Source organism: Eptesicus fuscus, chromosome 19 (genome assembly GCF_027574615.1).
Source record: "Eptesicus fuscus isolate TK198812 chromosome 19, DD_ASM_mEF_20220401, whole genome shotgun sequence".
Classification (NCBI taxonomy): Eukaryota; Metazoa; Chordata; class Mammalia; order Chiroptera; family Vespertilionidae; genus Eptesicus; species Eptesicus fuscus.
The window spans coordinates 36,685,887-36,713,716 of record NC_072491.1 but is presented as its reverse complement, the minus strand read 5'-3'; the positions used below and the strand labels follow the sequence as shown (position 1 = coordinate 36,713,716).

The window sequence follows — 27,830 nt, the reverse complement described above, 5'->3', positions numbered from 1 at the left end:
ACATCCTGTATCTTATTACATATACTGAGCCCATGAGAGGAGGTGCCACATCTAGATTAGTGTTATACTGTCAGAGCCTAGCACAGTACCCTAGCACAATCTCAGTACGTATTGCTAAAATGGATGAATCACTTTCAACAAAAATTAGGAAAGTTTAAGAAAGCTTTTGCAGACATTGCTTTCAGAAACATTTTAATAAATTTACAATCTGAAAATAAAGTATACAAAATAACAAACTATTCTAATAAATTCACTTTTGTAGGCTTCAAAAAATTATTAAGATAATGATTCATTAAAATATTAACTTTTCCCACAAAGGATGAGAACTTGCTTTCATATCTATTATGTTTCTATTCTGAAAGTTCCTTATACTAGAGCTAGCCCCCTAATCATTTTATGAAGCACATAAAGTATTAATTAAAACTCTACAGAGGAGAAACTGTGAGATATAAAATATCACAAATAAAAAACTGCATTTGAAATCTTGTCGAGCCAAGCTTTCACAGCACAGCCAAACTACAGTACAGAACTAAAGATTCTGACTCAGAGAAGAGGATGTTTGCATTTACACAGGACTACTCTTCAGAAACAATTTTAATGAAACATATTTGAAGGAAACAATTAACTTTACCTTCATTTCCATGTAAGGCGGATCACTTTCCAATTCTGCTTTTTCTTGGGCCAATTTGGCTTTGCGCTCTTCAATAAATTTATCCAAATTATCAGCCATCTTTCAGAATCTGTAAAAAAAGAAGAAAAAAACACTGCAATGAGCACAGCTGCAACTCTACTGGAGTATTTTTAGGCTAATAACATGCAGGCTTAGTCTACATTTATTTTTCAATCTCATTTATCAAATTGAGAACTTCAAACAAGCTTGACTAAAAAATGCCTGCCTGCTTTCTCTCGGAACTCCCTCAAACACCTACACCATACTTTAAAATATCTAAAAAGCCTGGCTGGTGTGGCTCAGCGGTTGAGTGTCAATTTATGAACCAGGAGGTCACTGGTTCAATTCCCAGTCAGGGCACATGCCCAGGTTGTAGGCTTGATCCCTAGTGGTTGTGCAGGTGGCATCCCATCCTTGATGTTTCTATCGCTCCCTCTCCCTTCCTCTCTGAAATCAATAATATCTATAATAATAAAAGCGTAATATGCAAATCGACCAAATGGCCAAACAGCTGAACGACTGTCCGGACGGCCATGCTATGACACCCACTGGCGCCAGGCCAGCCAAGGCAAGTGTGATGCGATTGGTTGCCCGCAGAGGGGGGCCCAGGCCACCAGCCAGGGGGGGATCAATCAGGGGGTTCCACAATCGCCCCAAAGATGGAGGCCCAAGCCACCGACCTGCAGGCTGTAGCGGGTGGTGAGGCCTCCCTCTGCGGGGGCGATCCATCACGGAACCCTAGCCAGGTGGGCAGGGCCTCCCTCTTTGGGGCAATTGATCACGGGGCTCCCAGACTGAAAGATTTTCAATTTATTATCTGTCAGGCTGAGGGACACCCCCGCCCCCCAGCAGTGCACAAATTTTGTGCAGCGGGCCTCTAGTATGTATATTAAAATATCTGAAAAAGAAGACAAACAGCCACTACCATCCCACTATACACCCATAGTCTGTGGTTTGTTTTTAAGTTTTCTTGTCATGTGGTGTGTTTTTTTAAGACTATTTTTTTTAGAGCAGTTTTGAATTCACAGAAAAATTGAGAAGATTCAGATTTACCACATATCCTACACCACTCATGCACAGCCTAATCTGTTATCAACATCCCCCACCAGAGAGGTACATTTGTTACAATCAATGAACCCACACTGGCACATCCAGTTTACATTAGAGTTCATTCGTGGTGTTGTATATTCTATGGGTTAGAAACATGTATGACATGTATCCACCATTGTAGAATCATACAGAGTAGTTTTACTGCCCTAAAAGTCCTCTGTACTCCAGCTATTCATCCCTCCCTCCATTCTAATCCCTGCCAACCACTGATCTTTTTAGTCTCCATAGTTTTGTCTTTTCCAGAATGTCATATAGTTGTTATCATACAGTATTGGCCTCACTGACTAGCATGCATTGCTAAGGCTTCTAACTGTCTTGTCATGGCTTGATCACTCATTTCTTTTTAGTGCTGAATAATATTCCATTGTCTGAATGTACCAGTTTATTTACCTAAAAAAGGACATCTTGGTTGCTTCCAGGTTTGGGAAATTATAAATAGAGTTGCTATAAACATCTGTGCGATATCCAAAAGTTTTTTAAATTTTTTAAATCCAATTTATTCATATGTCATCAACTTTTAATCAACTGTTTGTTTTTATGACATATGTAAGAAATTTTTTCTTAGCCCAAGATCACATTTTCTTCTATGTTTTCTTTTAGAAGTTGTATAGTTTTCTCTCTTACACCTAAATATATTATCTGTTCTGAGTTAATTTTTGCAAATAGTGTAATAGTATAAGGTTCAGTTTTTTGGTTGGTTTGGGGGCTTTTTTGGTGTGTTGGTTTTTTTTGTTGTTGTTGTTGTTTTTGCATGGATATAAAACTATTCCAGTCCTATTTTTTTTAAAAGACTATCCTTTCCTCATTGAACCTAGTACTTTTTTAAATATACATTTTTCAAAAACCCATGAAACTTAGTGACTAACTGGATAGGTGGCAGGAAAGGAGCCGCTGACAACCAAAATTTTAAAGTCCTAGAAACTAAATATGGATGGAATCCTAGACAGAAATAAGTCAGAAGAAGCTGGCTGGTTTGCAAAGGTTTAGTTTAGATATGTTAAGCTGGAGCTAGTAAGAAATGCTAATGAAAATTTCCAGCCATTGCTTAGAAATTCAAGACTCAAGTTCAAGGAAATGGACCACATCGGATGCTTATTTAAGAGTTAACTATTTTAGCCCTAGCCGGTGTTGCTCAGTGGTTAGTGTGACAGCTCAAAGTCTCGGGTTCGATTCCCAGTCAAGGGCATGTACCTGGGTCACAGGTTCAATCCCCAGTCTTGGTCGGGGCATGTACGGGAGACAACCAATCGATGAGTCTCTCTCACAGCGGTGTGTGTGTGTGTGTCTCTTTCTCCCTCCCTCTTTTCCACTCTCTCTAAAAATCAATGGAAAAAATATCCTATGGTGAGGATTAACAACAATAAAAAAGTAATGAAAACTGATTTGGAGCCAATAAGAGCACCTTGGAGAAAAAGTTAACCATTTTAAAGATAGCAGAAGCTGTAGTAAATGAGCACAGACAGGGGGAAAAAGCAATGGCAGAACTACATTCTGGGCAATGTTCCCTTGAGGGGGTGACAAAAGAATTGAACTAGAAAAAAATTCAAAGAAGGAGTATTAAAAGAAGGATATAAAGAAAAGCAAGTCAACATAATTTGACAAGAAAAATATGAGAAAGAACCAGTCAGCAATATCAAAAGTAAGAGAGTTTTTAAAAAGCACCCACTGAATTTAATGTTTGACGGATAATATGTCAAAATGCAGGCAAGCAAGCTTTACCCTAAACAAATATGTTGAAACTTATATAAGTAGTACATAATATGAACTTCATTCTATTATTTACTTCCAAAAAGAATAGTTTTTAAAAATGGCTATGGCAAATATATCTCAAGCCAACACGTTAATATATTTAGCCATTTTTAATTTGCTATTTGTCACAAAAGATTTTTCCTAGTGAAAATTCAAAACAGCTTAACAGTAAATAGTACTTTTCATGCTGAAAAAAAAGTCACTTAAAATCCCCAAATTTTCCTAAATATTTTTTGTCTGATAGAAAAAAAAATAATGTTTGGATTATATGTATGTATACACATATACTTTGCTATAGGACTTTATACATAATTTAAGCAGAAATGCCATTAATCTAAAAAAAAGTTAACAAGCCTCTTTCAACTCTGAACTAAGGCCTCCACATAATTGTTAACAATTATTAATATAGCATGTACATTGATGTAACCAGACTTGAAAGTTCTCTCTTGAATTTATACATACTTAAATTTCCCTTTAATATAATACTTTAACATCAATTATAAATGCTAGAATTGATTTTATACAACAGTAACCATAGTAATAAAATACCTTTTCAAAGCAATGGTAGTGAGTATAATATATGCAATAGTTAAAACATGAGATTTATTAGATATAAGTTTATGTTTAACCATTTCTAATTTTGTTCTACTCTCTATTCTGATTCAAGCATATCTCTACTATTAAACTGAAAAGTCAAAGATAATACTAGTAAGCTTTCTCCTGGCAATGCCCTCCAGACAAAGAACACAGGAACACTACTGCAGTTAAACTATTTGGGTTTATTACTCATTGCATGGAGAGATGCATCCTTATTTTAGTAAGAGGGTGTTAGAAAAGACTTGGGATTGTGTTAGGTGATTTGGAGGAGGGTTTAAGGAAGTGGAGCTTTGCTCTGGATTTAATGCTGTCAGGAAGTGGGGTAACTATGATTAGACAGGGTGAGGCCAAAGCTTTAACTGGTAGAAGCAGGAATCACTCATATTAGGTGGGAGAAGAGATATCTGGCATTTTGTGGCTTGGACAACATTCATGTTTTGTCTGTGTTTGGATGTGATTATGGAGTAGTGGTGTTTTTGTCTTGATCCATCACAGACACAAAGCAGCCCCAGTCTGATGTTGATGTTCTGTACAACTGTTTATCTTCAATAGAAGTCCAAGCCTAAGCAGTATTGTCAGGCCAGTTCCTAGCAACACTAAAGCCTTGGTGATAGCAGAGCCAGCTTCTAGCAGTCATGACTACTTTCTCTTTCTTATTCCCAAAAGCATGTAACAACTTACATAAAACAATTTCTACTACAAAATTATTCAAGAATTATTTAATAATTCAGAGAGACCGAGTCAATGTGTACAGCCTAAGTATAAAAAAGAATAAGAATTTAAAAATTACAAGAAACCTACATGGGATTCTTTATCTTCTTCCACTATACAATGTAAAATTACAACTTTTTTCAAGATACTACCAGGTTTATTTTTTTTCCCCCCCAGTACCTGTGTACACAGTACGTAGGTGATAAACAGTTTTCAGAAGAACAGTTTAGCTGAAAGACCTGGATTTGAAACCAAATTCAATCACTAATTGACTGTATGTAACTGACCTCAAATACATTCCTTAACCTCTCTATCATTCAGTTTCCCCTTCTGTAAAATAGAAATATATATTGCAGTTGTTCTGAAGAAAAAACAAAATGATGCATATAAAACGTATGGCACACCTGACACTTAGAAATCAATAAATCACAGCTGTTTTATTAATTCTTGTTATAGTTTCATAGTCTTTGTATAAATCAGTGTGTTATCTGCTGATATGTTATGTATGTAATCTAACATACATAACATGTCATATGTATGTTAGATTACATACATATCTAATTTATGTATCTGTCCTTGGTCATTAATGATGACCAAGGACAGATACATAAATTAGATAGCCTTTGGGTAATGCAAAATTGCCAAAACACTTGCTCAAACACCTTTGTTTCCCACTCAGGAAAGCAGTCAGAATAATGTTAAAAGTATGCCTTTATTTTAAAAGTCTCAAAGTACACTGATATTTAAATCACCAATAACTTGATACTTGTTATCATAATCCAAATCAACATCTATAAATGTTAAATTTGGACACTTTATGCTTATCATACAGGTAGAAATACAGCCAAACCAGAACATATTCAATCTGCTAAATTTAGGCAAACAGAGAGGATCCAGAAATAACTGAGCATGCCCAATTCCTCCTTCCAGTTTCATCAATCACAAAGAAATCCCTCTTAAGTGCAAATTTCTTTCCCTCTAAGGCAGCATGAGGAACGGAAAATAATTCCCCTCCCAAAGGAGGCCTTTAAGGTTCTAGATGCTAGGAGATGAAGTACAAGATAGGATCCTTGTCTCCAATTTGGACAAGATAAACTGCCACCTGTCACAGTGGCTCACAGTCTAGCCAGATGAGAATTTAGGGATTCAATGTGAGGTACCCATAAGAGATCCAGTGGATGTATCAAGGAAAGGATTTGAATATGTCTGGAATTCAGAATAGAGTCCAGGCTAGATAATGTACACTTTTTAAAATAACCATTAAAACTGTAGGAGAAGAGGGTGCCTGGAAAAAGAGCCTAGTGTGGGAGAACAGGACTGAGGACAGAAGAGCAGGGAGTGAGAACATATGGGTGTGGGGTGCAGGGAGGAGTCTATGAAAGCCTCAGAAGAAAGAGGGGGAGGGAGAAGGTGATCCAAGACAGTGTATCTCACCCCAACCCCACCCCCAATCCAGAGATCTTTTCACCAAATGAAAGGCGAATCTCTTTATCCTGGCAGATGCACAACTTACTTTCATGGGCACACCCAAATTTTGACAAATCCCCCTAAATGTTACTAAGAAGTAAACACCATGTTGCTGGGACAAAGGGAGGTCAGGATACAAAGAGAGCGAATACAGGCATACCTGGTTGTACTGTGCTTCACTTTATTGCACTTCACAGATGTTGCGTTTTTTACAAATTGAAGGCAAGACCTTTCACCTGCAAAAAAGATTAGGGCTAGCTTTGTTGTGGTGGTCTGGAACCGCCCACAGTATCTCCAAGGTTTGCCTCTATATAAAAGCAATATTAGGTTTGTTAGCTGCTGTTAACAATAAATCATTAATGATGACCAAGGACAGATGCATAAATTAGATGGGCTTTGGGTAATGCAAAATTGCCAAAACACTTGCTCAAACACCTGTCTCACCCTCAGGAAAGCAGTCAGAATGATATTAAAAAGGTAAGCCGAAATGTTCCCAAAGTTTGTAAAAGTTAAATCACGTTTATCTGAAAACTTCACTTGAGAAAAACTGTACTGAGAGTGTGTTTCATTTCACCCAAACAGCACCTGCTCCCTTCCAGGTCACCTGGAGACCCAAGATTTCATCCCTGGGGAGCATTTTGGCAGATATTTAACCACCAGAAAGTCAGTGTCCTTCTAAGGAGAATGATATGCAAGGAAAAATGTCAGCGTCTTACTGGTTTCCATGGGATTCCTTTTAAGCTTGTCAACATGAGAAGCCAGCCCTTCATTTAAAATAGGACCTCTCTGAGGATAATTGTCTTTTTACAAACTCGTGGTGGTTGCTATTTGGCTCTTGCACTCCGAGGTGTTGGTAAACTAGGTATTGTACTTGAGAATTTGGTCTTCTCAGAAGTCCAAGCTAAACTTCTTAACCCTATAATTTTGAGAACCAGCCTCTCTCGAAAGATGAGTCCCATGGCTATCCCTGAAAAGTGTCTTCAAGTCCCAGAAAACAACCCTAAAATCAAGGCAGCTGGAAGAGGTTCCAACTCAAGGAGCCAGGTGGAGCCAGGACCGTAACAGCACCGACCTCACAGGGCGGTGGTTCCGTTTTACTTGCAAAAGCAATGCTCTGGGAACAGCGCCTGGCGTGCAGGTCCTCAAGCCCCGTTAACCTTTAACCAGCCCCGGGGAAGGGGGAAGGTGCTTAGGCAGGCTCGGCGGAACGGCGGACCCGGCTGGCGGGCACCGAGGGCGCCCGGCAGCGAAGGCACAGCCCGGCTCCGGGCGCTGTGGGTGGCGGCCGCCTAAGGAAGCATCAACGCGTTGTCAGGCAACCAGGTCTCTAAGGCACCGCAGGCGCCAGCAGCGGCCCCGCGAGTCCAGACCGCGAAACCAGGGCACCGCCCCTGCTCGCCACCCACAGGGACCCCCTACTCTTAGGGAACCCCTAACCCGGGAGCCAGGCACTAGCCCCGGCCCTGCTGCGAGACCCCGAACCCATAACTCGCCTACCGGCCCCAGCCTGGTGGCCGCGAGACTTACCCCCCCACACACACCCACCCCCGTAGGGAACCCGGCCCACCAACCCCCGTAACCCCGACACCGCCGCCAGCCTGGCCACCGCGAGACCTCGGTCCCCGGGAGCTCCCGTCCTGGGACACCCCCTCCCGCCGGACCCCGCAGGCCCGTCCCCAGCCCGAGGCCGGCTTACTCGGTCTGGAGAGCGGGATCGCGTCCGAGGAGACGCTCAGCGCTCCGGCGAGGACCTTCGCGATAGGAGGCGGCGGCGGCGACCGCCTGTCGCGGGCTCCGCCTCTCAGACCGAGCTCTCCGCCCGCCTTTGGCCAACCGCCCGGCGCGGCCCCGCCCCCCCGGGGGACACGGGAGGAAGGCACGCGGCTGCGGGCGCCCCCCACCGGCCCGGAGGCCGCACAGCTGCCCGGCGGTTCGCAGGGCTCTCGCACACCTGGGCTGGGTACCCGGCCTCCGCCTGGGGGCTGTTAAACCGCGGGAGCCATTTCCCAGGCTCCATCGCTTCCAGCCCCGCCAAACCCTCCAAGTCCCAGCTGGCCTGGGAACAGAGTCAGCGAGGCCTGGTAAGAAAAAGAGAGGGGTGGCAGTGAGAGGAAAATGGTTCGCATACCTCTCCGGGGCATTAACTACTCTTCTCCCTGGAGTTTGGTCGACGTTTTGTCCTGGGCTTTTACTACCAATTTCAACGTATTCAGTTCACCCTATACTGAGTGGCCATATGCTACCACTAGAAAAGGTCGGTCTCTCTCTCTCTCTCTCTCTCTCTCTCTCTTTCTCTCTCTCTCTCTCTCTCTCTCTCTCTCTCTCTCTCTCTCTCTCCCCCTTCCACGAAAAGCAGAACTAAGAGTCCTTTATCCTACCCTACTTTGTAACAGGGTTTTAAAGGCAAATTTTCTTTAACTCGAAGTTTATCAAAGCCGCAGGCGGGGTGCGAATCCGACCACTGCAGTGTTGTTACTTGAACTGTATGCCACACACTATTAGGAGTGGAGTGTCCTGCACTCTGAAACTTGGTGAGAAGAAAAACTTCCAAGTAAACAATACATTACAATGTAGCCGTTACAGAAGCACCTGCAGACACTGTGGAGGGAACGATTACCGGAGAGAGGAGGAAGAAAGATCATGGGAGAGATCTCTGAGCTGTCTTTCTAAAGACTAATAGCAGCTCCCAGGTAGGAAAGTCAGGGGCGTGCAATTTAGCCAATGCCAGCCATCTATGCAAAATGTCGAGGGTGACTAAAGAAAGATGAAGCTGGAGAGGTGAGCTATGGCGTTATTCTCCTCCCCCCTCTTACCCAGCAAAAATAAATAAATAAAATATTTCTCGAATATCTCGATGTTAGGGATAAAAGAAGGAACACCAACCTCGTGGCCTGTGATTTCGGACTCAGAATCTAGTGCTGAGTGGGGGAGTGGATGGGGGAGGAAGAATACGTAACACAAGCAAAAATATTTAAACACTGTATTAACTGTTGGAAGAAAATGGGCTGCTGGTGAGATTAATTCGGTCTCGGGGACAGGTGGTTTCACGGAGCAATGCTGAAAATTAAACTGTAAACTACCGTAAGAACCGGACACCGAACGTTTCCACAACACTAACAAGTCACATACATGTGAGCCCGTCCACGAGTGTCCGCGGCCTCGTGGGAAGGCTGGAGAGGCGCGCGGTGCCACACCCCCGCGAGCCCCTAGAGGGCGTGACGCCGGGGCAGCGGTTCGTCTGCCAGTAAGTTGGGAAGGAGGCCACGTTTCTCTTTCAGCCGGCATCCGGGACTCCTTACATGCCCGCTTTTCCGCAGACATCCTTAACTCTTAGTCTTTCAGCAAACTTATTTCATGTAAGGTGCCCCCCCCCCCCCCATCAATAAAAAACAACAGTTTTTTCCCCTCGACCCCAGCTAGCGGACCTGCCGGGGTTAGGAAGGCGGAGGCTGAGCCTGCGCAGTACGAACAGAGGAGGCCAATCCCGAGTTGGGCATCACGTGAAGCCTGCCCTTCTTCCGGCGCGGAAGGCTGTACCATCCTCAGGCCTACCCACTGTTGGTCCTCATTCACACGCATGGTTTTCCAAGGTAACGCGTGCTTCCCTCGGCCACGAGAAGGTTCCTCTGCCTCTTAGCGACGCCGTAAGGGCTGTCTAGATCGTCGCGTCCCCCGCGGGCCCCCGCCATCCCCGAATGGTCTGCTCCAACCTCACCTCCGGTTCTAGGTGTCATGGCTGCCCCGAGAGGCTAGGACGAGTTTGCACCGGTTGCGCGGGGTCCGGAGCCCACGCCTGGGAAACGCAGCGAGGGAAAGCTGTGCCTTGACTGCGGAGGCGGCAGCTTCTCGCGTTCCTGGCGATGGCGGCGTCCGGGAGCTGTATGGCCCAGAAAACCTGGGAATTGGCCAACAACATGCAGGAAGCCCAGAGCATCGATGAAATCTACAAATACGACAAGAAACAGCAGCAAGAAATCCTGGCGGCGAAGCCCTGGACTAAGGAGTGAGGAGGTCCCTGGCGAGACGCCGGGGAGGGAGGGGTGGCGGGAGCCTGGGAGACCCAGCGGGAGGGGGAGCTGGAGGGTTGGGGAGCTTGCAGGGAGGAGAACGAATGTGCACCTGGAAAATGTTGGTCTTTTACACCCGCACGTAGAGCCTAAGCCCCTCCACTGGGGCTTTCTTCGTCTCCCCTTTCTGTTTCTTTAACATGTTTGCCTCTGGAGGATGGACAAGGAAAACAAACGGTGATTTGGGGGGGTCACTTCTCAACATCCCCATTGTAATACATGCCACACACTCTACCTTGAACCCGATGGCGCTGTACACCTTGTTGGGACCTTAACCTGGTCCCAGACTGGAGACTGCAGCTGTCTTCAGGAATGGAGCCAGCCCCAGGGGCTCTATGAGCCATTTGTGAGAGTTCTGTAATTGCTGTTAGTTATTCCAGAAACCCACGAGACTCTACCCAGTCTACTGTTACTCCATCGGTTCAAATACCCTATAAATTATCGGTAGAGCTAAAGGCTTTTGGCCCCTTCGCAAAACCCCTGTGTCCCTGGGAATGGTGACAAGTTGAGGATTCTTTACCTGAGAGCAGAATTTGTTAGGAAGGGAGGAAAAAGCGCAGTCTGACTAATGGAGAGATAAAAAGGAGAGCCGTGGTCAACAACAAAAACCACACTTCATCTGTCTCGCCGTTTTTTACAAGGCAGGCTTTACCTGAAATCTCCACATGTCATTTAATCCTCATGACAACCCAGGCAAATACAGTAACTTATTTCATGGTCACAGAGGCAAAAGCCTCCAAAGTGAGCACTAGCTAGACTTAAAATCAAATCTCACCCCTGTCACTAATTATTTGGTTGATCCTAGGAAATTGACTTATCCGTCTTCATTTTTTTATCTTTAAAATAAGACCTATTGGTGGTGTCATGAAGATTAGATGAGGTAATATATAAAAAGGGTCTAGAATGTATGTAATAGGAGCCCACTAACTTGTTGTGTTTTCTTGTTCCCAGTAAATGGAGGAGCCCAGGTTATAATTCATGTCTTGACTCCCAAGACCAGGTCTCCATGTCTTCCATTTGTGATTGAAATCTGTGGGCAGACATCTTAAAAAGGCTTCTCGGAGACATTGACTGACCACTCTATACAGACTGGTTAGTTTGCCTGGTTGCCTGCCTGCTTCTACAGCAGGCTATGCATTTTAGGTTGATTCAGCCTATTAAATATTTGGAAACTGTCATCTTGCCTCACTGCCTGATTATGGCCCTAATGGTATTCATCTTAGCTGTCTTGGGCTACATGAGTGAGATGGCAAATGTAATTTTATTCAAGAGTAGTTTAGTCATATCCATAGATGACAAAGTCTGAAATAGTGATTATTGTAGAACTCAAGATATTAGGGCTACATTTTTTATTTTGAGAACTGATAGCACAGAGGGAAGTTTAGTATGTGTCAGGCACTAAACTACGCTGTACATTATTTCATTTAGTTTATTTCCTCCTAACAACTCTATAAAATATCGCTATTTACAGATGAGGAAACTGAGGCACAGATATTAATTGGTTTCAAGGCCAGTTAGAACTTGGCAGTGCAAGGATTCAAACCCCGGTAGACAGATGTCAGAGCCCACATTCTTAACCACAAGGCCAGAGGTTAGGCCTGAGAATAGTTAGGCACAACCATCCAACTAGAATCACAGTCAGAGATTTGTTGATTCCAAAATTAATGGGGAAAAGGTCTTTTGAACTGGTCATGTAGTTACTTACCTCTTTCCTGTTTGAGTAATGTATTCTAAAAAACTATTTCATGCTCTTCCCTTGCCCCAAGGGGAAATATTTGGGCCGGACTGTGACATGTTTATCATTTCCATCCCCCTGCAGAAAAACTCTGTCCTTTTCTACTTCTTTTTTCTTTCCCACATTTTACACTTTTCCCCCTTCCATCACTGTAAATTTCTTCAATACTTATTCATTATCTTCAAACAAACTCTTTTGAAATTGTACTTTATATAAGAAAGTTAATTACACCGTGCTTTTGTTTTGCAGTCACCATTACTTTAAGTACTGCAAAATCTCAGCATTGGCTCTACTGAAAATGGTGATGCACGCCAGATCAGGAGGCAACTTGGAAGTGATGGGCTTGATGCTGGGAAAGGTGGATGGTGAAACGATGATCATTATGGACAGTTTTGCTTTGCCTGTAGAGGGCACTGAAACCCGAGTAAATGCTCAGGCTGCTGCGTATGAGTACATGGCCGCATATATCGAAAATGCCAAGCAGGTAAAAATGTTGTTCCTTCAAGTGCAGTTACTGCAATTTAAAGAGTCTCATGGTGACTTTCAACTTTCTAAACTTAAGGCTGTCCTCTTTTTTTTTTTTATGTGCTTTTATGCCATTGCTTTTATTAAGGTATTATATGTGTACATATCTTACCATTGCCCCCCTCCACCCCACTCCCATATATGCCCTCACCCCCCAGAGTTTTGCGTAAGGCTGTCCTCTTTAAAGTTTATATTTTAAGTTATTTTCAACAATTTCTATATAAAATGTATATGAGATTAGCATTAATTTTTTAAAAAATAAATTCTCACACTCAAGAGAGTAAATCTTAAAAGTTCTTATCACAAGAAAAAAAATTGTAACTATGTGTGGTGATGGCTGTTAATTAACACTTATTGTGATCATTTTGTAGTATATACATCATTACGATGTACACCTGAACTAATACAGTGTTATATGTAAATTATATCTCAATAAAAAAAATTTTTAATTCTCACACTCATTATCAGATGTGTGTTTAAAACCAAAGCCTTAGTAATAACCTAAATGTTACTGAGTAGAGAACTGATTAAATAAATTATGGTATAGTCATACAATGAACTGCTAACCAGCCTTTAAAAAAATAAAAACAAAAAAGTAGTTATATATTTACTGATATGAAACAAACCCCAGAATATTTTAAGTGCAAAAGCAAAGTGTAGAACACTGTATGTGGTATATGCTATTGTGTGTGTTTCTATTAATATACATATATGCAAAGAATATCTCAGGAAGATAGGTATGTAAGCAGCTGGGTATAGTGGCAACATCTGGGATGAGAAACTGGATAGTTGAGGGGAAGGAGGTAGGAAGAAGACTGAATAACCTTTGTATCTTGTTAATTTTTTGCTTTGGTATGTATTATCTATTCAAAACATCTTTTTTTTTTTTTTACCTGAAAGCAGCATATTCTATGAACTAATCTGCACATTATTATTTTACTATAATGCTATGTAAACAGACAAATAAGTTTCTCTAAGATTAAACAGGAACCTCAAGCTCCCTTGCCCTCTTCATTTGTTAGGTTGGGCGCCTTGAAAATGCAATTGGCTGGTATCATAGCCACCCTGGCTATGGCTGCTGGCTTTCTGGGATTGATGTTAGTACTCAGATGCTCAATCAGCAGTTCCAGGAGCCATTCGTAGCAGTGGTGGTAAGTATTTTTACAACCCATTTTAATTAAGTTCCTCACAAAGATTACTGAAACAAGTATACCGAGAAATAAAACTAGTGTAGTAAGAGCAAGGTTCTGGTGTCAATCTGCCTAGGTTTGAATCTGAATTCTACCTCTAAGAAACTGGGACCTTGAACAAGCTACTTTATCTCTCTGTGTCCCTTCCCCCACTCAGTAAGATGAGGGTGATCCCAGCACCTGTGTCTCAGTCGGTGTTGATTGAATTGAGTACATTAGGAATTGCTAGAGTAGCTCTTGCTATGTTTAGCGTTATAGATGCAATACAGGCTACTATGAGGAAGGCAGAAATTATTCATCTAAAAGAAAAAAATATTTTTGAAAAAGAGAAGGAAATCTTCAAATAATATCCTACCTAATAATAGAAAAATATGCAAATTGACCACACCTCCGCTACGCCCAAGCCACTCCCACCAGCCAAGCCACGCCCACCAGCCAATCAGGATGAGTATGCAAATTACCCAACCAAGATGGTGGCTAATTTGCATATCAAGACAGCATAGAAAGAAGCCAAGAGCTGCAGAAGGGAGCAAAGCTGCAGAGAAGCAAGCAAGCGGGGGGGGGGGGGGGGAGGAGAAGGGAGAAGTGGAGGCAGGGCTGGGGGAGAAGGAAGGAGAGCAGGCTGGCTGGTGGAGAAGGCGGGCATGGGAGAAGGGAGGAGCGGAGGCGGGGCTGGGGGAGAAGGAAGGAGAGCAGGCGGGCTGGCGGAGAAGGCGGGGTGGGGGAGAAGGGAGAAAAGCAGGCAGGGCGGGGTAGAGTGCAGCAGGAAACCCTATTGCAGGATTTTTCCTGCAACAGGAATGCTAGTTCTTAAATAATATACTAATTATATCTAATTTCTTAATTAACTATGAGACATTTCTTTACTTACCACTTCATTGAACTTTTATGTTCAATGGATTTTTAGTTTGTTACTTTTTCCTGTTATTTGATTATTTTAATTAGTGTGTGTTTGTATAGTGTTATATGTAGATATATATTTCTAGGTTTATAGTGTTTAAACAAATGGAAGTATCTAATGATTTTATAATTGGCAGATATTAAATATATCCTTTTTGTAGATTGATCCAACAAGAACAATATCTGCAGGGAAAGTGAATCTTGGAGCCTTTAGGACATACCCAAAGGTAATTTTTAAAATTATAAGTCGGTATAACTTTTTAAATTCCGAATATTTGACTTATTCTTAAAGATATGTTATGCTTAGTATCTTGTTTTGTCCTAAAACAATTTAATATTTACAAAATAGCAGTCAACTTTTCCTTAGCACTAATTGTCCTTAACAGAAGAGAATATATTTGTGCTTTATATAGATAATTTTATTAGAAAGGCAGTCTTCATTTGTTAATAAGTGTTTGTATGCCCATGGTATCCTGACAGGCACTAGAGAAACAAATGAAGTACATCTATTTCCTTCCCTGCAATCTAAAATAGATATTAGCACAAGCATACATCACTAAAGGACAAAAAAAATGAATATAAGGCAAATCCAGTCTTCAGCCACCAAATGGGGCTGAGGGAGGGTATAAGCAATACACATTTTTATTATTAGAATGTTTATGTTCAATATTTGGCTCCCCAAAATTAATGTTTCTGTAAATAGAAAGCTGCATATAAAACATGTTGTTCCTCTGGTTTGCTTTTTTCTTTTCTTTTCTTTTCTTTTTCTTTTTCTTTTCTCTTCTTCATTTTTGTTTAGGGATACAAACCTCCTGATGAAGGCCCTTCTGAGTACCAGACTATCCCACTGAATAAAATAGAAGACTTTGGTGTACACTGCAAACAGTAAGTAATTTAAAAATGCATCTGATGCCAGAGACCTTGTAAGAAACCTTAGAGATCATACAGTACAAGCCCCTTAAAGATGACAATAAAGGTTCAGACAAAATGCATTTCATAATATCTTTTAAAGTAATAGTTTGAATGTACAAATTTAGGAGAATATTTGAATTTTTTATTAATAATTGTTTTAGTCACATTGTTTGTCTTTCTCACAACCATAAACATTTTATCAGTGTATAAGATACTTGGTCTGTTAATGAAATTAACAGTTAAAAGAAGTTATATTCAGGACCAAGCTGACACTAGCCTGTCTGCACCCTCAAAGTACCCAGGTTCCATCTAGCAAAAATTCTTCCTACATTTCACTCCAAAAGTTAAAGAAGCCGTGCTAAAAACCACTGAATTTATGCTTCTTTAAAATAGTGAATCTTACAGTATGTGAGTTACATCTCAATTTCAGAAGTGTTAAAGAAACCGAGGAGGACAATTTTCTCCACCTTCTAAATGTATCTTGCCACCTCTCTTGCTGTCATCTTGCCCCAAGCTGTCTGGAGCCTGAACCAAAGCACTGGCCTTCTCACTAGTCTTCCTCCTTCTGCCCTTCATCCCTTAAAGGTCTTTTATCCGCCCAACTAATTCTGTTAAAATCCAAGTCAAATCATGTTCCTCCTTGTCAGAATGACTTCCCTTCTCACCAAGAAGACAATCCATATTCCTCACTATGGCACTCACAGCCCTGTCTGGTCTGGCCCCTGCAACCTCTCTGAGCTCATCTCTCGCTGAACCTTTGCTCTCTCTGGTCCAGGAAGAGTGGCCTCCTTACGGTGTGTCAGACATGCCAGGCAGGCTCCTGCCCTAGGGCCTTGGCACTTGCTGTGTCCTCTGCCTAAAACATTCTTCCTTTTTTCCATGAGGCTCACTTCAGTCGTTGAGTATCTGATTAAGGGTCACCTTAACAGAATGTTCATTGGTCACCCTATCTAAAATAGCACCTTCCTGTCACTGTGTTCCCTTTCCTGCTTTATTTTCTTAGCACTTGACACCATCTGATATGTTTTGCTTCCTTGTTATCGATCTCATTAGAATGTGAACTTCATGGAAGTATATGTTTTTTCAGACATGTAAGCAAATTTTCTTTGCTATCCTTGATTATAAATTAGGAACCTTTGGAAGCAATAGTAATTCTTTTAGGTGCTTTAAGGACCTGCTTTATAGTTTACTTTCCAAACAGCAGTAGGTCCTACTTAGGGGATTCGAATGGGAAGAATGCGGAATCCACAAGTCATTTTCAGTATTTTTAAAAGCCTAAAAAAATTATACTTGACCCTAGACAGGCAGTTCATTAAGCTGATGTGCTATTGTCTAGAACTAATAAACTCAATATCATGGATAAGTATATGTCACTCTGAAATTCTGATTGATTGTTGATAACTTCTTGGGAATTTCTTAGCTCTACAGAGGGAAAAAATATAACACAAGAAAGTTTATTAAGCAGAAGATTTTGAAACCATACCCCTGAAGAGTAAAGAAACCACGGTTACCTGATGTTCTATTGGACTAAAAACTAGAACATGACTATTTGGATATAAAATGTAGTTCACTTAAATTTGGTTATAACTTTTATATGATACTAGAGGCCCAGTGGGTTCCCTCGGCCGGGCCTGTGCCCTCTCACAATCTGGGATCCCTCAAGGGATGTCGGAGAGCTGGTTTCAGCCCAAACCCCACAGACCAGGCTGAGGCACCCCACTGGTACATCCTCCCATATAGGATCTTTGGTTAGTCTCTTCCCACCCTCCCCCTTTCCCCCTTTCCCTCTGAGATTCATCAGTCTGTTCCATGTTTCCATGCCTGTGGTTTCTGCTCCTGCATTGAGCGTCTGCTCCCTGCTGGTCAGTGTGCATCACAGCTACCGTACGGTCAGCCGGTCGATTGGTCATTTAGGCTTTTATATATATAGATGGTTGAATTTTTTACTTACTAAATTTGTGCTTTTGTTTCATAGATATTATGCCTTAGAAGTATCATATTTCAAGTCCTCCTTGGATCGCAAATTGCTTGAGCTTTTATGGAATAAATACTGGGTGAATACGCTGAGTTCCTCTAGCTTGCTTACCGTAAGTATTATAATTTCAAGGGATGGGTTTGAATTTTATGTAGGCTACATAAGATGCTTAATATCTGAAACTTTTTAATGGAGTAGTTACACCTGACTTGGCCAAGACAGCAGAGCTGGGGTCAGATACTGCATGACCAGAGTTGGATTAGGATAATAGTCCAAGCAAAGGTCTGTGTCGTGTACTATTAAGACCAAGTCTAAATGGCAAATACAGTACCCAGATGAGGGTCAGATCTTTCCCTACCTTAAAGAGACATAGAGAAAAAGACAAATACTGTTTTTTTCTTGGGTATTTCAGTAGGACTCAAGTTACAAGTGACAGAAGACCCAGCCAAACTAGCTTAAACAAAAAGAGAATCATGTGAGCTGCAAAGTTGAGGAGTAAGGAATAGTTCAGCTTCAGCTAAGTTTGCATTCAAACAGTATTATGAGATCTTGGTCCTTCTTTCTCGGCTTTGATTTCATGTCAGTTTGCTTCAGTTTCAGGCTTCATGTGAAAGCAAGATGGCAGCATTAGCCTCAGACCCCCCTAGCCTCTCAGTTTTACATTAAAAGGAGAAGATCAAGATACACACACACTCTCCCGTTCCCTCCTCTCTCTCCCTATCTCCCTCTGTCTGTCTCTCTCCCTCTCTCCCCCAGGGCTTTGTGTCTGGGCTTTGCTTGAGTCACATGTTCATGTGACAGATCTGGGCCAATGCAAGTGATTTACTAGTGGGCTGGGGTAGAAGAAACTGTTCTAGGAGCACATGGACTAAGAATGGGGAAAGGGTTGTCCCAGAAGGAAATCGGAATATCATTACCTTAAAGCAGCAGATGTTAGGCAAAAAAGTTGCTGAATATTTTTTTAATATTATCATTAAAACCTAATATACTTAGAAGGATATTTATTTTTTCCAAATATTTTTTTTATTGATTTTAGAGAGGAAGAGAGAAGGATAGAGAGAGAGAAACATCAATGATGAGAGGGAATCATTGATCGGCTGCCTCCTGCACACCCCCCACTAGGGATGGAGCCTGTAACCCAGACATGTGCCCTTGGCCAGAATCGAACCTGGGACCCTTCAGTCCACAGGCCGATGCTCCATCAACTGAGCCAAACCAGCTAGGGCAAGAAGGATATTTATTTAACAAGCATCTATCTATGCTATCTATATCTTAGCCAGGAACAATTTGTTGTTTTATTTTGTTTTTTACTTAAAGAAAAAAAAGATGACCACTTCCTATAGTACAATTTAGTATAATATTTAGAACCACAAAATTTGGAATAAAATTAACTCAGTACAAACAACTCTACCACTTTAGCCATGTTTGCCCTTCAGAAAGTTATTTAATGTGACTGAGCCTTTCTTGGGTTCAATGATCTTAGTACCCACATCATTAAGTACATTGAGAATTAATTAAATTCTTTATATAAAGTAGTTAGCAAAGTGCCTGGCATATAATAAAGCCTCAACAAGTTTTTTTTTTGTTGTTGTTATTTGGTTCATTGTATTCAGGGGGAAATACCCCACTTGAGCATATCCTATCTAATAAGAGAGTAATATGCAAATTGACCATACCTTCACCACACCCACCAGCCAATCAGGATCAAATATGCAAATAAACCCAACCAAGATGGCTACAGCCACAGAGAGCAGGAGGGAGGCTTGGGTTTCCCAGGAAATGGAGGAAGCCAAGCTTTCTGCCTGCCCTTGCCGGCCTAGGCCTCCACTCAAGGCTACAAAGTTTCAATTATAGAAGGTAAACAAATCCAAACAGAAATGGCGTCAGCCACAGAGCTGGAAAGAGCGGGAGGCGAGGGTTGCCCCCAGCAATGGAGGAAGCCAAGCTTTCTGCACACCCTGGCTGGCTCAGGCCTCCGCTTAAGGCTACAAAGCTTCAATTATAAATTCCAACAGAAATGGCTGCTGCCACGGAGCAAGCAGAAGACTTGGCTCCGCTCCAGGCTACAAAGTTTAAATTGTAGAAGATACATAAACCCCAGATACCAGGGCCTCTGCTTGGGTTGCCAGGTATCGTGGCCGGCCTGCAAACCACCACAGGCCCCTCACCCAGGCCACCCCACACCCCAAGGGAACCCCCACCCTGATCCAGGACATCCTTCAGGGCAAACCAGCTGGCCCCCACCCATGCACCAGGCCTCTATCCAATCTAATAAAAGAATAATATTCAGATTGACCATCACTCCAACACACAAGATAGCTGCCCCCATGTGGTCAAAGATCCTGCACCCATGTGGACACAAGATGGCCAGCAGGGGAGGGCAGTTGGGAGGGACCAGGCCAGCAGAGGAGGGAAGTTGGGGGTGACGGGGCCTGCAGGGAAGGGCAGATGGGGGGGAACCAGGCCTGCAGTGGAGAGCAGTTGGGAGGAACCAGGCCTGCAAGGGAGGGCAGTTGGGGGCGATCAACCCTGCAGGGGAGGGCAGTTAGGGGTGACCAGGCCGGCAGAGGAGGGAAGTTGGGGGCAAACAGGCTGACGACATCAATCAGGCTGGCAGGGGAGTGGTTAGGGGGTGATCAGGCTGGCAGGCAGAAGCGCTTAGGGGCAATCAGGAAGGCAGGCAGGCAGGCGAGCAGTTGGGAGCCAGCAGTCCTGGATTGTGAGAGGGATGGGATCGGGTCTAAACGGGCAGTCTGACATCCCTTGAGGGGTCCCAGATTGGAGAGGGTGCGGGCTGGGCTAAGGGCGCCCCCTCCCCCCGTGCACGAATTTCGTGCACTGGGCCTCTAGTTTACTATAACTTGAACACAATTCTGACAAGTTTTCTGTTCTTATTTTTTATCCTTAACAGTCAGAAGTAGTATATTAGAAGGAAGGAGAGTGACCATAACAGCAAACTTTTATTAAGAGCTTCCTATACGCTAAAGGCTGCTAAATGCTTTATATGTGTTGTTTCCTTAGACTCTAAGGCTTAGAGGCAAATGTACTCATAGCAGCCAGAAGTGACACATGGTAGCAAGGGAGAAAACATTAAGACCATAGCAGCCTGAACCTTTGTATAAAGGCAAACTTACTTATTCAACCTTTGGCTGTCCCTGTATTACAGCACTGCATATATTAAGGGCATTAATAATAAAAAAAAAAGTTAAATTATATTTCTTCCTTCCTTGTAGTTTTATATGTAGTACATTGCAGCATTTTAAGAAAAAATATATAAATATATGTTCAACTCATCTATTTTCCCCAGCTAAAGCATGTAATCTAAAAACTACCAGAAAAAATAATTTTCTGATTTAAGAAAGTAGTCCTCTATGAAATTATTCTCTATGTGTCTGAAATGTAATTGATGTCATTTTATTTCATTTTAATACTATAACTGTTTCTGCCTTCCTACATTTTCATGGCTTGAACTAATCTTCCAAATATGAAGTGATCTATAAACTTGAGGTTTTCTCCAAACTTGAGGCAGGAGACAGTGGTAATGGTGATGGTGTCCTAAACTACTTAAATCCAGACAAAGTAAATTACTTCCTTAAAAATATAAGTTTGTAAAATTGAAGTATTGGTAGCATTTTAAAGGGCCTTCTGTAGTAACTATGATGGCAGCAAATAATTCATGTTTGGTGATTGAACTGTATTTTCTGTACAATGTCTTGTAAACTGAGCAAACAGGATAACACGCTAATTGCTGCCAAGTTTATTAAATCTTCATGCTCGTCTATTGAAAATATAGAAAAGAAATGGACTATATACTTCTTAACTCATCTTCATGAAATTTTGTTTTTTATTTTAGACATTTTTTCTAAAAGATGTCCCATAAAAATCTTTAAAAATATTTCAGTTAAGCATATATATAGATGTGTGTGTGTGTGTGTGTGTGTATACATATATATAAATGTTTTTCTTTTTGAAAAGTGTGAAATTGGACAAAATGGTTTATACAGTGGTGGGCAAAGAAGGTAGGTTTACGGTTGTGAAAACACAAAACAGAGTTTATTATTGTTATAATCATAACCTGCAATTCTTTTTTTTTTTTTTAACATATTTTTATTGATTTCAGAGAGGAAGGAGAGAGAGAGAGAGATCGACATCAATGATGAGAGAGACATCATTGATCGGCTGCCTCCTGCATGCCCCCACTGGGGATCAAGCCCGCAACCCAGGCATGTGCCCTTGACCGGAATCAAACCTGGGACCCTTCAGTACATAGGCCGACACTCTATCCACCGAGCCAAACCGGCTGGGGCATAACCTGCAATTCTTTTTCCATCTGAACAATTGTAAACCTACTTTGCCCCACCCTGTATATATTCCAGCTTACCAAATATAGCTGTGCATTGTGAGAATATAGCAGTACCCTAAAACAGCGGTCGGCGCCAAAACCGGTTTGGCTCAGTGGATAGAGCGTCGGCCTGCGGACTGAAAGGTCCCAGGTTTGATTCTGGTCAAGGGCATGTACCTTGGTTGCGGGCACATCTCCAGTAGGAGGTGTGCAGGAGGCAGCTGGTCGATGTTTCTCTCTCATCGATGTTTCTAGCTTTCTATCCCTCTCCCTTCCTCTCTGTAAAAAATCAATAAAATATATTTAAAACAGCGGTCGCCAACCTGTGGTCCGTGAGGTCTGAAAGGTTGTCGACCGCTGCTTTAAAATATAACTCTGGTTAGAGCGAGGTGGAGGGGTTATATGTGTTTCTTGTCTTCTTTGTATTGCTCTACATTTTCCAAATTTTCTGCAAAGCTATTAATTTTATAATCAGGAAAACTAGAACAATGTTATTTTTAAAATATTGTCATAATACTAATTCTAGAAGTTCAACAAAAACAAATAACAAAATTAGCTAACAGTTATTAAGGCTTGGCCAGGTACCATAGACCATCCTAAGATCTTTATATACGTTACTGAATTTAATCTTCACAATAGCCTTAAGGTCGCAATTATCACCTTCTTCCCCCATTTTCAGAAGAAGACTTAAAGGTATAGGAAAGTAAAGGCACTCTCTCAAGACCTCCCAACTAATCTGCAGCAGAACCAGAGCCCAGCTCCGATCTGTGAAAGCCTCGTTATAACAAATAATTCACTGACTGTCCACTTAGATTTTCATAGTGGAATTCTTTGTTTGTTTGTTTTTTTTTGTTTTTGTTTTTCCCTAGAGAAGATTTATTTGGGCAAGCAAAGAGAAAGTACACTCGAAGAGAAACTTCCAGCGGGCTGCTCAGAGAGCTGCCTCATAGTGGAATTCTTTATAAATGAAATGTTCTATATTGAAGAAAATTATTTTACGTTAAAATTATCTAATGGTAGACTTGTATTATACACTGAAACAATATCATTTTCCCCACAGAATGCAGACTATACCACCGGCCAGGTCTTTGATTTGTCTGAAAAATTAGAACAGTCAGAAGCTCAGCTGGGACGAGGGAGTTTCATGTTGGGTTTAGAAACACACGACCGAAAGTCAGAAGACAAACTTGCCAAAGCGACTCGAGACAGGTAAAAGCAAATCTATTCCTGTCCCTCTTTTTGTTTCCAGATTTGCAAATAATAATAGGATTCAAATTCCTTAGGGTTTAACTTACTTATAACTTAGAATTACTCGCTGAATTTTTTTTTTAATGAAGCATCTGTACTGATGTTTTCTCTCTAGTTCACTGTGAGATTTCTTTCTTTTTTTAATATATTTTTATTGATTTCAGAGAGGAAAGGAGAGGGAGAGAGAGAAACATCAATGATGAGAGAGAATCATTGATCAGCTGCCTTTTGCACGCCCTCTACTGGGGATAAAGCCTGCAACCTGGGCATATGCCCTTGACCGGAATCGAACCCAGGACTCTTCAGTCCACAGGCCAACACTCTATCCACTGATCCAAACCAGCTAGGGCCAAACATTAAATCTTTAAAAAAAAAAAAAAAAGCTTTTGCAAAAGTATGTCCTAATCCATTCTAACCTAATTATTTTCTAGGAATTAAAGTAAGATTTATTAAATTTATTAAATTTCAATTTTTTATAAAGTTTTAAAACCCTAAGTAGCACAGTAATGATTACATCTCCCTTGTTATTCTTCTGAAATAATCTTTTGTTTAGTATCCCAAATTTCACTACCAAGATTTGTTAGAAACAAACTTGGGATATGTTCCCTGATAACTTAGGAAATAATTATTTGGCGCTGCAGATGCATACAAGATTGGAACTACCTAAATAACATTTACTTTCACAAAATTTTGAGTTTTCATATGATAATTAGGGGCAGAAAGGAAGGGCAAAGCATGTAGACATCTGTATAAACTGAAACCTTGGTGTCCATTTTTTTAAAAATATATATATTTATTGATTTTTCACAGAGAGGAAGGGAGAGGGAGAGAGAGTTAGAAATATCAATGAGAGAGAAACATAAATCAGCTGCCTCCTGCACACCTCCCACTGGGGATGTGCCCGCAACCAAGGAACATGCCCTTGACCAGAATCGAACCTGGGACCCTTCAGTCTGCAGGCCAACACTCTATCCACTGAGCCAAACCGGTTAGGGCACCTTGGTGTCCATTTTAAGAAAAACTGGATTTTTGTGTGTAAAGGATAAGGGAGAAGGGAAGACAATGTGTATTAGGAGAAGAAGCTCCGTTGGGTTAGAATTACCTCATTCCTTTCTTTTCCATGGGTTTTCAGATAGATAGAGCTAATAGCCTGGAAAAGAATTATATTTTCCTTTGACATTAGGTCTCAGTTTTGGTATTTGCTCTAAGTCAGTGGTCGGCAAACTCAGTCAACAGAGCCAAATATCAACAGTACGATTGAAATTTCTTTTGAGAGCCGAAAACCGACTTCTGCGCATGGGCCACGAAGTTTCAATCGCACTGTGGAAGAGCCACACTCAAGGGGCCAAAGAACCGCATGTGGCTCGCGAGCCACAGTTTGCCGACCACTGCTCTAAGTGTATTTTCCTCATCTGTCTCTATAAGTCTGTGATTTGTAATTTTAACTACATTTACATCTCAATTTCTTATGAAGCAAAAATTTTATTATGGGAAAGCCTTTAATTACATAAAAAGGAAAGTAGAAAGGACAAAAGTAGATGTATAAAAGTAGAGAATTTTCCTGTTTTGGGTAACTTTCTAAAAATTGCATCTCTTCTGAATATTGGTGGATTGTTATAGTTTTCAGGGAGGGTAATTGCTTTTTATTTTTTACTATAGGCCCGATGCACAAAATTCGTTCAAGAGTAGGCCTTTGCAGCCGCGGCTAGGGTTAGAGTTATGGTTACGGTTACAGTTAGGGTTAGGGTTAGGTGGCTGCCTTGATAGATCCCTCCCTCCCTTGCAGCCATGGTGGCTACAGCCCTGGCTTCGTCTGGTCTAATTAGCATATTACGCTTTTATTATTATAGATCAATTCTAAAATCTGAGTCCTTTACCCACTGAACTTTGACTTTTAATTCTTTGAAGGATGTTTGTTTATTTCAGGAAAAAAGCATAGGATTCTTTAAAATCATTTTTTAAATTATTCTAATAAATGACCAGGAAAGGAATGATAGAGTTTAATGTAATATTGGAATCAATATAATTATGAATTATACTAGAGGCCCAGTGCATGATTGAATCATGCACGTGTAGGGTCCCCTACACGCTTTCCCTTTCGATCACGGGGAGCTGGGTGCCTGTCCACTGGTGCACCAGGTGCCGGAGGCTTCTGAAAGGCCTGGTGCCTGAGTGGACAGGCGCCCAGCTCCCACACTTTCCTTTCGATCGCTGGTGCACCAGGCCTTTCAGAAGCCTCCGGCACCACGGAGGCTTCTGAAAGGCCTGCTGCCTGAGCGGATAGGCGCCCAGCTCCCCTGCTTTTGATGGTCTGCGCGGCGGGACGTCAGCTCGCTGCCCCAGAGGCCCCTTCTGTGACGCAGCACAGCCATGGCGCAGACACTGAGCTTGTGCCGTGCTGGCGATGCAGCTCAGCGTCCCGCCGGCCCAATCAGCTACCCCAGCCATCCTGAGTCCCGCCCCCCCCGCGCCTCCTGGCCAATCATGGGCATAGCGAAGGTACGGTCAATTTGCATATTTGTCTATTATTAGGTAGGATAAGTTAGTCACCTTCTAAAACAAAACTTTTCCTAAAGCTGCTGACACATAACAAAATTAACTGTTACGAATTCTATCAAATTTCACTTTGTTATTCCTTGTGAAGGTGCTCTAAGTAGTGAAATGGTCAAAAGACATGCAGAAGGCTAAAAATAACGAGAGTAAAGTATAAATTGGTATGTTTGAGGGAGTCTGAATAGGACTGAAAATCATTATTGGGGGTTCAGCAGTGGAAAGGAGGGGGCTTGTATAGTTGAACCACTTTTCAGGTCTTGTGACATTATGTAATGTGTTTTTTCTTTCCAGCTGTAAAACGACCATAGAAGCTATCCATGGATTGATGTCTCAGGTTATTAAGGATAAACTGTTTAATCAAATTAACGTCTCTTAAACAATCACTAAGTAGTACTTTTGCCTGAAAGCCAGTGTGAGAAAAATACTCAAGTAACACTTTAAAAACAGTTACCAAAAATCTGATTAGAAGTATAAGGTGCTCTGAAGTGTCCTGAATATATTAACATCCTGTAATAAAAGTCCTTAAAATGAATTTGTTCTTTCATTTTTTGTGGGAGGGGTTATAATATTTTTCTAGTATCCTTTAATATCCTAGAATTGAGGAAAAGAAATAATAGAATGTTTCTTTTTTTAGTATGCTTTTATTTATTTTTAGAGAGAGAGAGAGAAACATCAATCGGGTACCTCCCAGACACACCCCAACCCGGGATTAAACCCGCAACCTGGATATGTGCCCTGACCGGAATCAAACCCACGACCTTGCAGTGCATGGGACAACATTCAACCGACTGAGCCACACCGGCCAGGGCAGAACCTTTCTATTTTTTAAAGAGTCTTGCCTTTCTAAATTAGTCAAAGAATTTCAGCATTTCACTTGCCATACTGATTATCGGAGCTATTTCTCAATTTGCCTGTACATTAAGTTCTTACTGAAGGTCCTTAGAACTACAGGGAAACCAATTTTACCATAGGATAATTGATATAAACAAGAGTTCATAGAGCATCTCATCAACATTATAATGAAATAGCATTGAATAAAGCAGTGTTATTTGAGGATCTCCTTTTGATAGCCCACTAGTAAAAACATAATTTAATACGGTGTTTTTGTGTTCCTATGAAACATTAACCAAGTCATACCATAAATGATTTTCAGGAAAATCAAATAACTTATTTGAGACAGAGTCTAGCACAGGATATATAGTCTTTGAAAAACTCACCAAGTGCCTTTACTGAACCAGGCCCGGTTTTACTCTCTGGAGATATTCTGAGCAAGACAGACATGACCACTGTCCTTGCAAAAACCAAAGCATCTACACTAATAAAAGAGAAATATGCAAATTGACCATACCTCCATGATGCACACCAGCCAATCAGGAGTGAGTATGCAAATTAACCCAACAAAATGGTGGGTTAATTTGCATATGCAGGCACGGAGCGAAGACTGAAGGCTCCGCTGCAGCCTGAGCCAAGCCTGAAGGCTGAAGGCTTGGCTCCACTTTGGCCTGGGTCCCAGGTGCTGGAGGAAAACTGGTACCAGCAGCCAGGGGAAGGAAGGCCTATTGCACGAATCTTCGTGCAACCGGCCTCTAGTGTTGCTATAAAGGGAGCTGGGGAACTGGAGAAAAACGCTTACCCCAGAGTGGAGTTACCCAGGTAAGCTTACTGAAGGAAGTGCCTGGCATTGGGCTGGAATTTTAAAGGAGGACTAACCAGAAAAAGCATAATGGGGAAGCAATTACTTCTGCTGGCAGAGACTATAGCAATGTGTGGCAGGCCAGAGGCAGAGAGCAAGAACTTTAGAACCTTCAAGAACTGAGATTCAGTTAGACTTGAGTGTCAAGTAGAATGTGGGGAGTTGCAAGAGATGACTTTAATAGGTAAGATGAGGGTGGACCTTGCAGGAGCCTTTTGGATCATCCTAACGGCAATGGGGAATTAAAGTCTTAAACAGCAGAAATGTTGAAGTGTTTGATTAAGGTTTCTAAGTGCATTCTGTTCAGAGATTTGGGGGTGATAGCTGGGTGAAAGCAGATGAGAGGACCTGTGGCAAATAAAGAGTGAGCAAAACACCCAAGACAA

At 41.7% G+C, this 27,830-nt stretch overlaps 2 protein-coding genes across 3 annotated transcripts in view; one reads left to right on the top strand and one right to left on the bottom strand.

Annotated features, from left to right (window-relative positions):
- The window catches only part of CSPP1 (centrosome and spindle pole associated protein 1), a 109,541-nt gene extending 101,359 nt beyond the window's left edge, over positions 1–8,182 (bottom strand). Inside the window, exons 1-3 of the mRNA XM_054708725.1 lie at positions 8,001–8,182; positions 6,465–6,540; positions 632–740 (exon numbers count right to left, since the gene is read on the bottom strand). Coding sequence (XP_054564700.1) covers positions 632–730 — 99 coding nt within the window. The 5' untranslated portion in view covers positions 731–740; positions 6,465–6,540; positions 8,001–8,182. The remainder of the gene's footprint in view (positions 1–631; positions 741–6,464; positions 6,541–8,000) is intronic.
- A 115-nt stretch (positions 8,183–8,297) lies between these two features.
- Positions 8,298–26,283, top strand: COPS5 (COP9 signalosome subunit 5). Of its 2 annotated transcripts, XM_054708726.1 has the most exons (10): positions 8,298–8,385; positions 9,721–9,894; positions 10,032–10,307; positions 12,356–12,590; positions 13,654–13,782; positions 14,883–14,948; positions 15,521–15,606; positions 17,609–17,720; positions 23,011–23,159; positions 26,043–26,283. In XM_054708726.1, exons 3-10 carry the CDS (start codon positions 10,165–10,167, stop codon positions 26,125–26,127), a joined length of 1,005 nt encoding a protein of 334 aa, XP_054564701.1. In that variant the 5' UTR covers positions 8,298–8,385; positions 9,721–9,894; positions 10,032–10,164; the 3' UTR covers positions 26,128–26,283. The 2 variants fall into 2 exon arrangements, with proteins under 2 accessions (XP_054564701.1, XP_054564702.1); XM_054708727.1 differs by lacking the exons at positions 8,298–8,385; positions 9,721–9,894 and having other exon boundaries at positions 10,261–10,315.
- Positions 26,284–27,830: the final 1,547 nt, after the last annotated feature.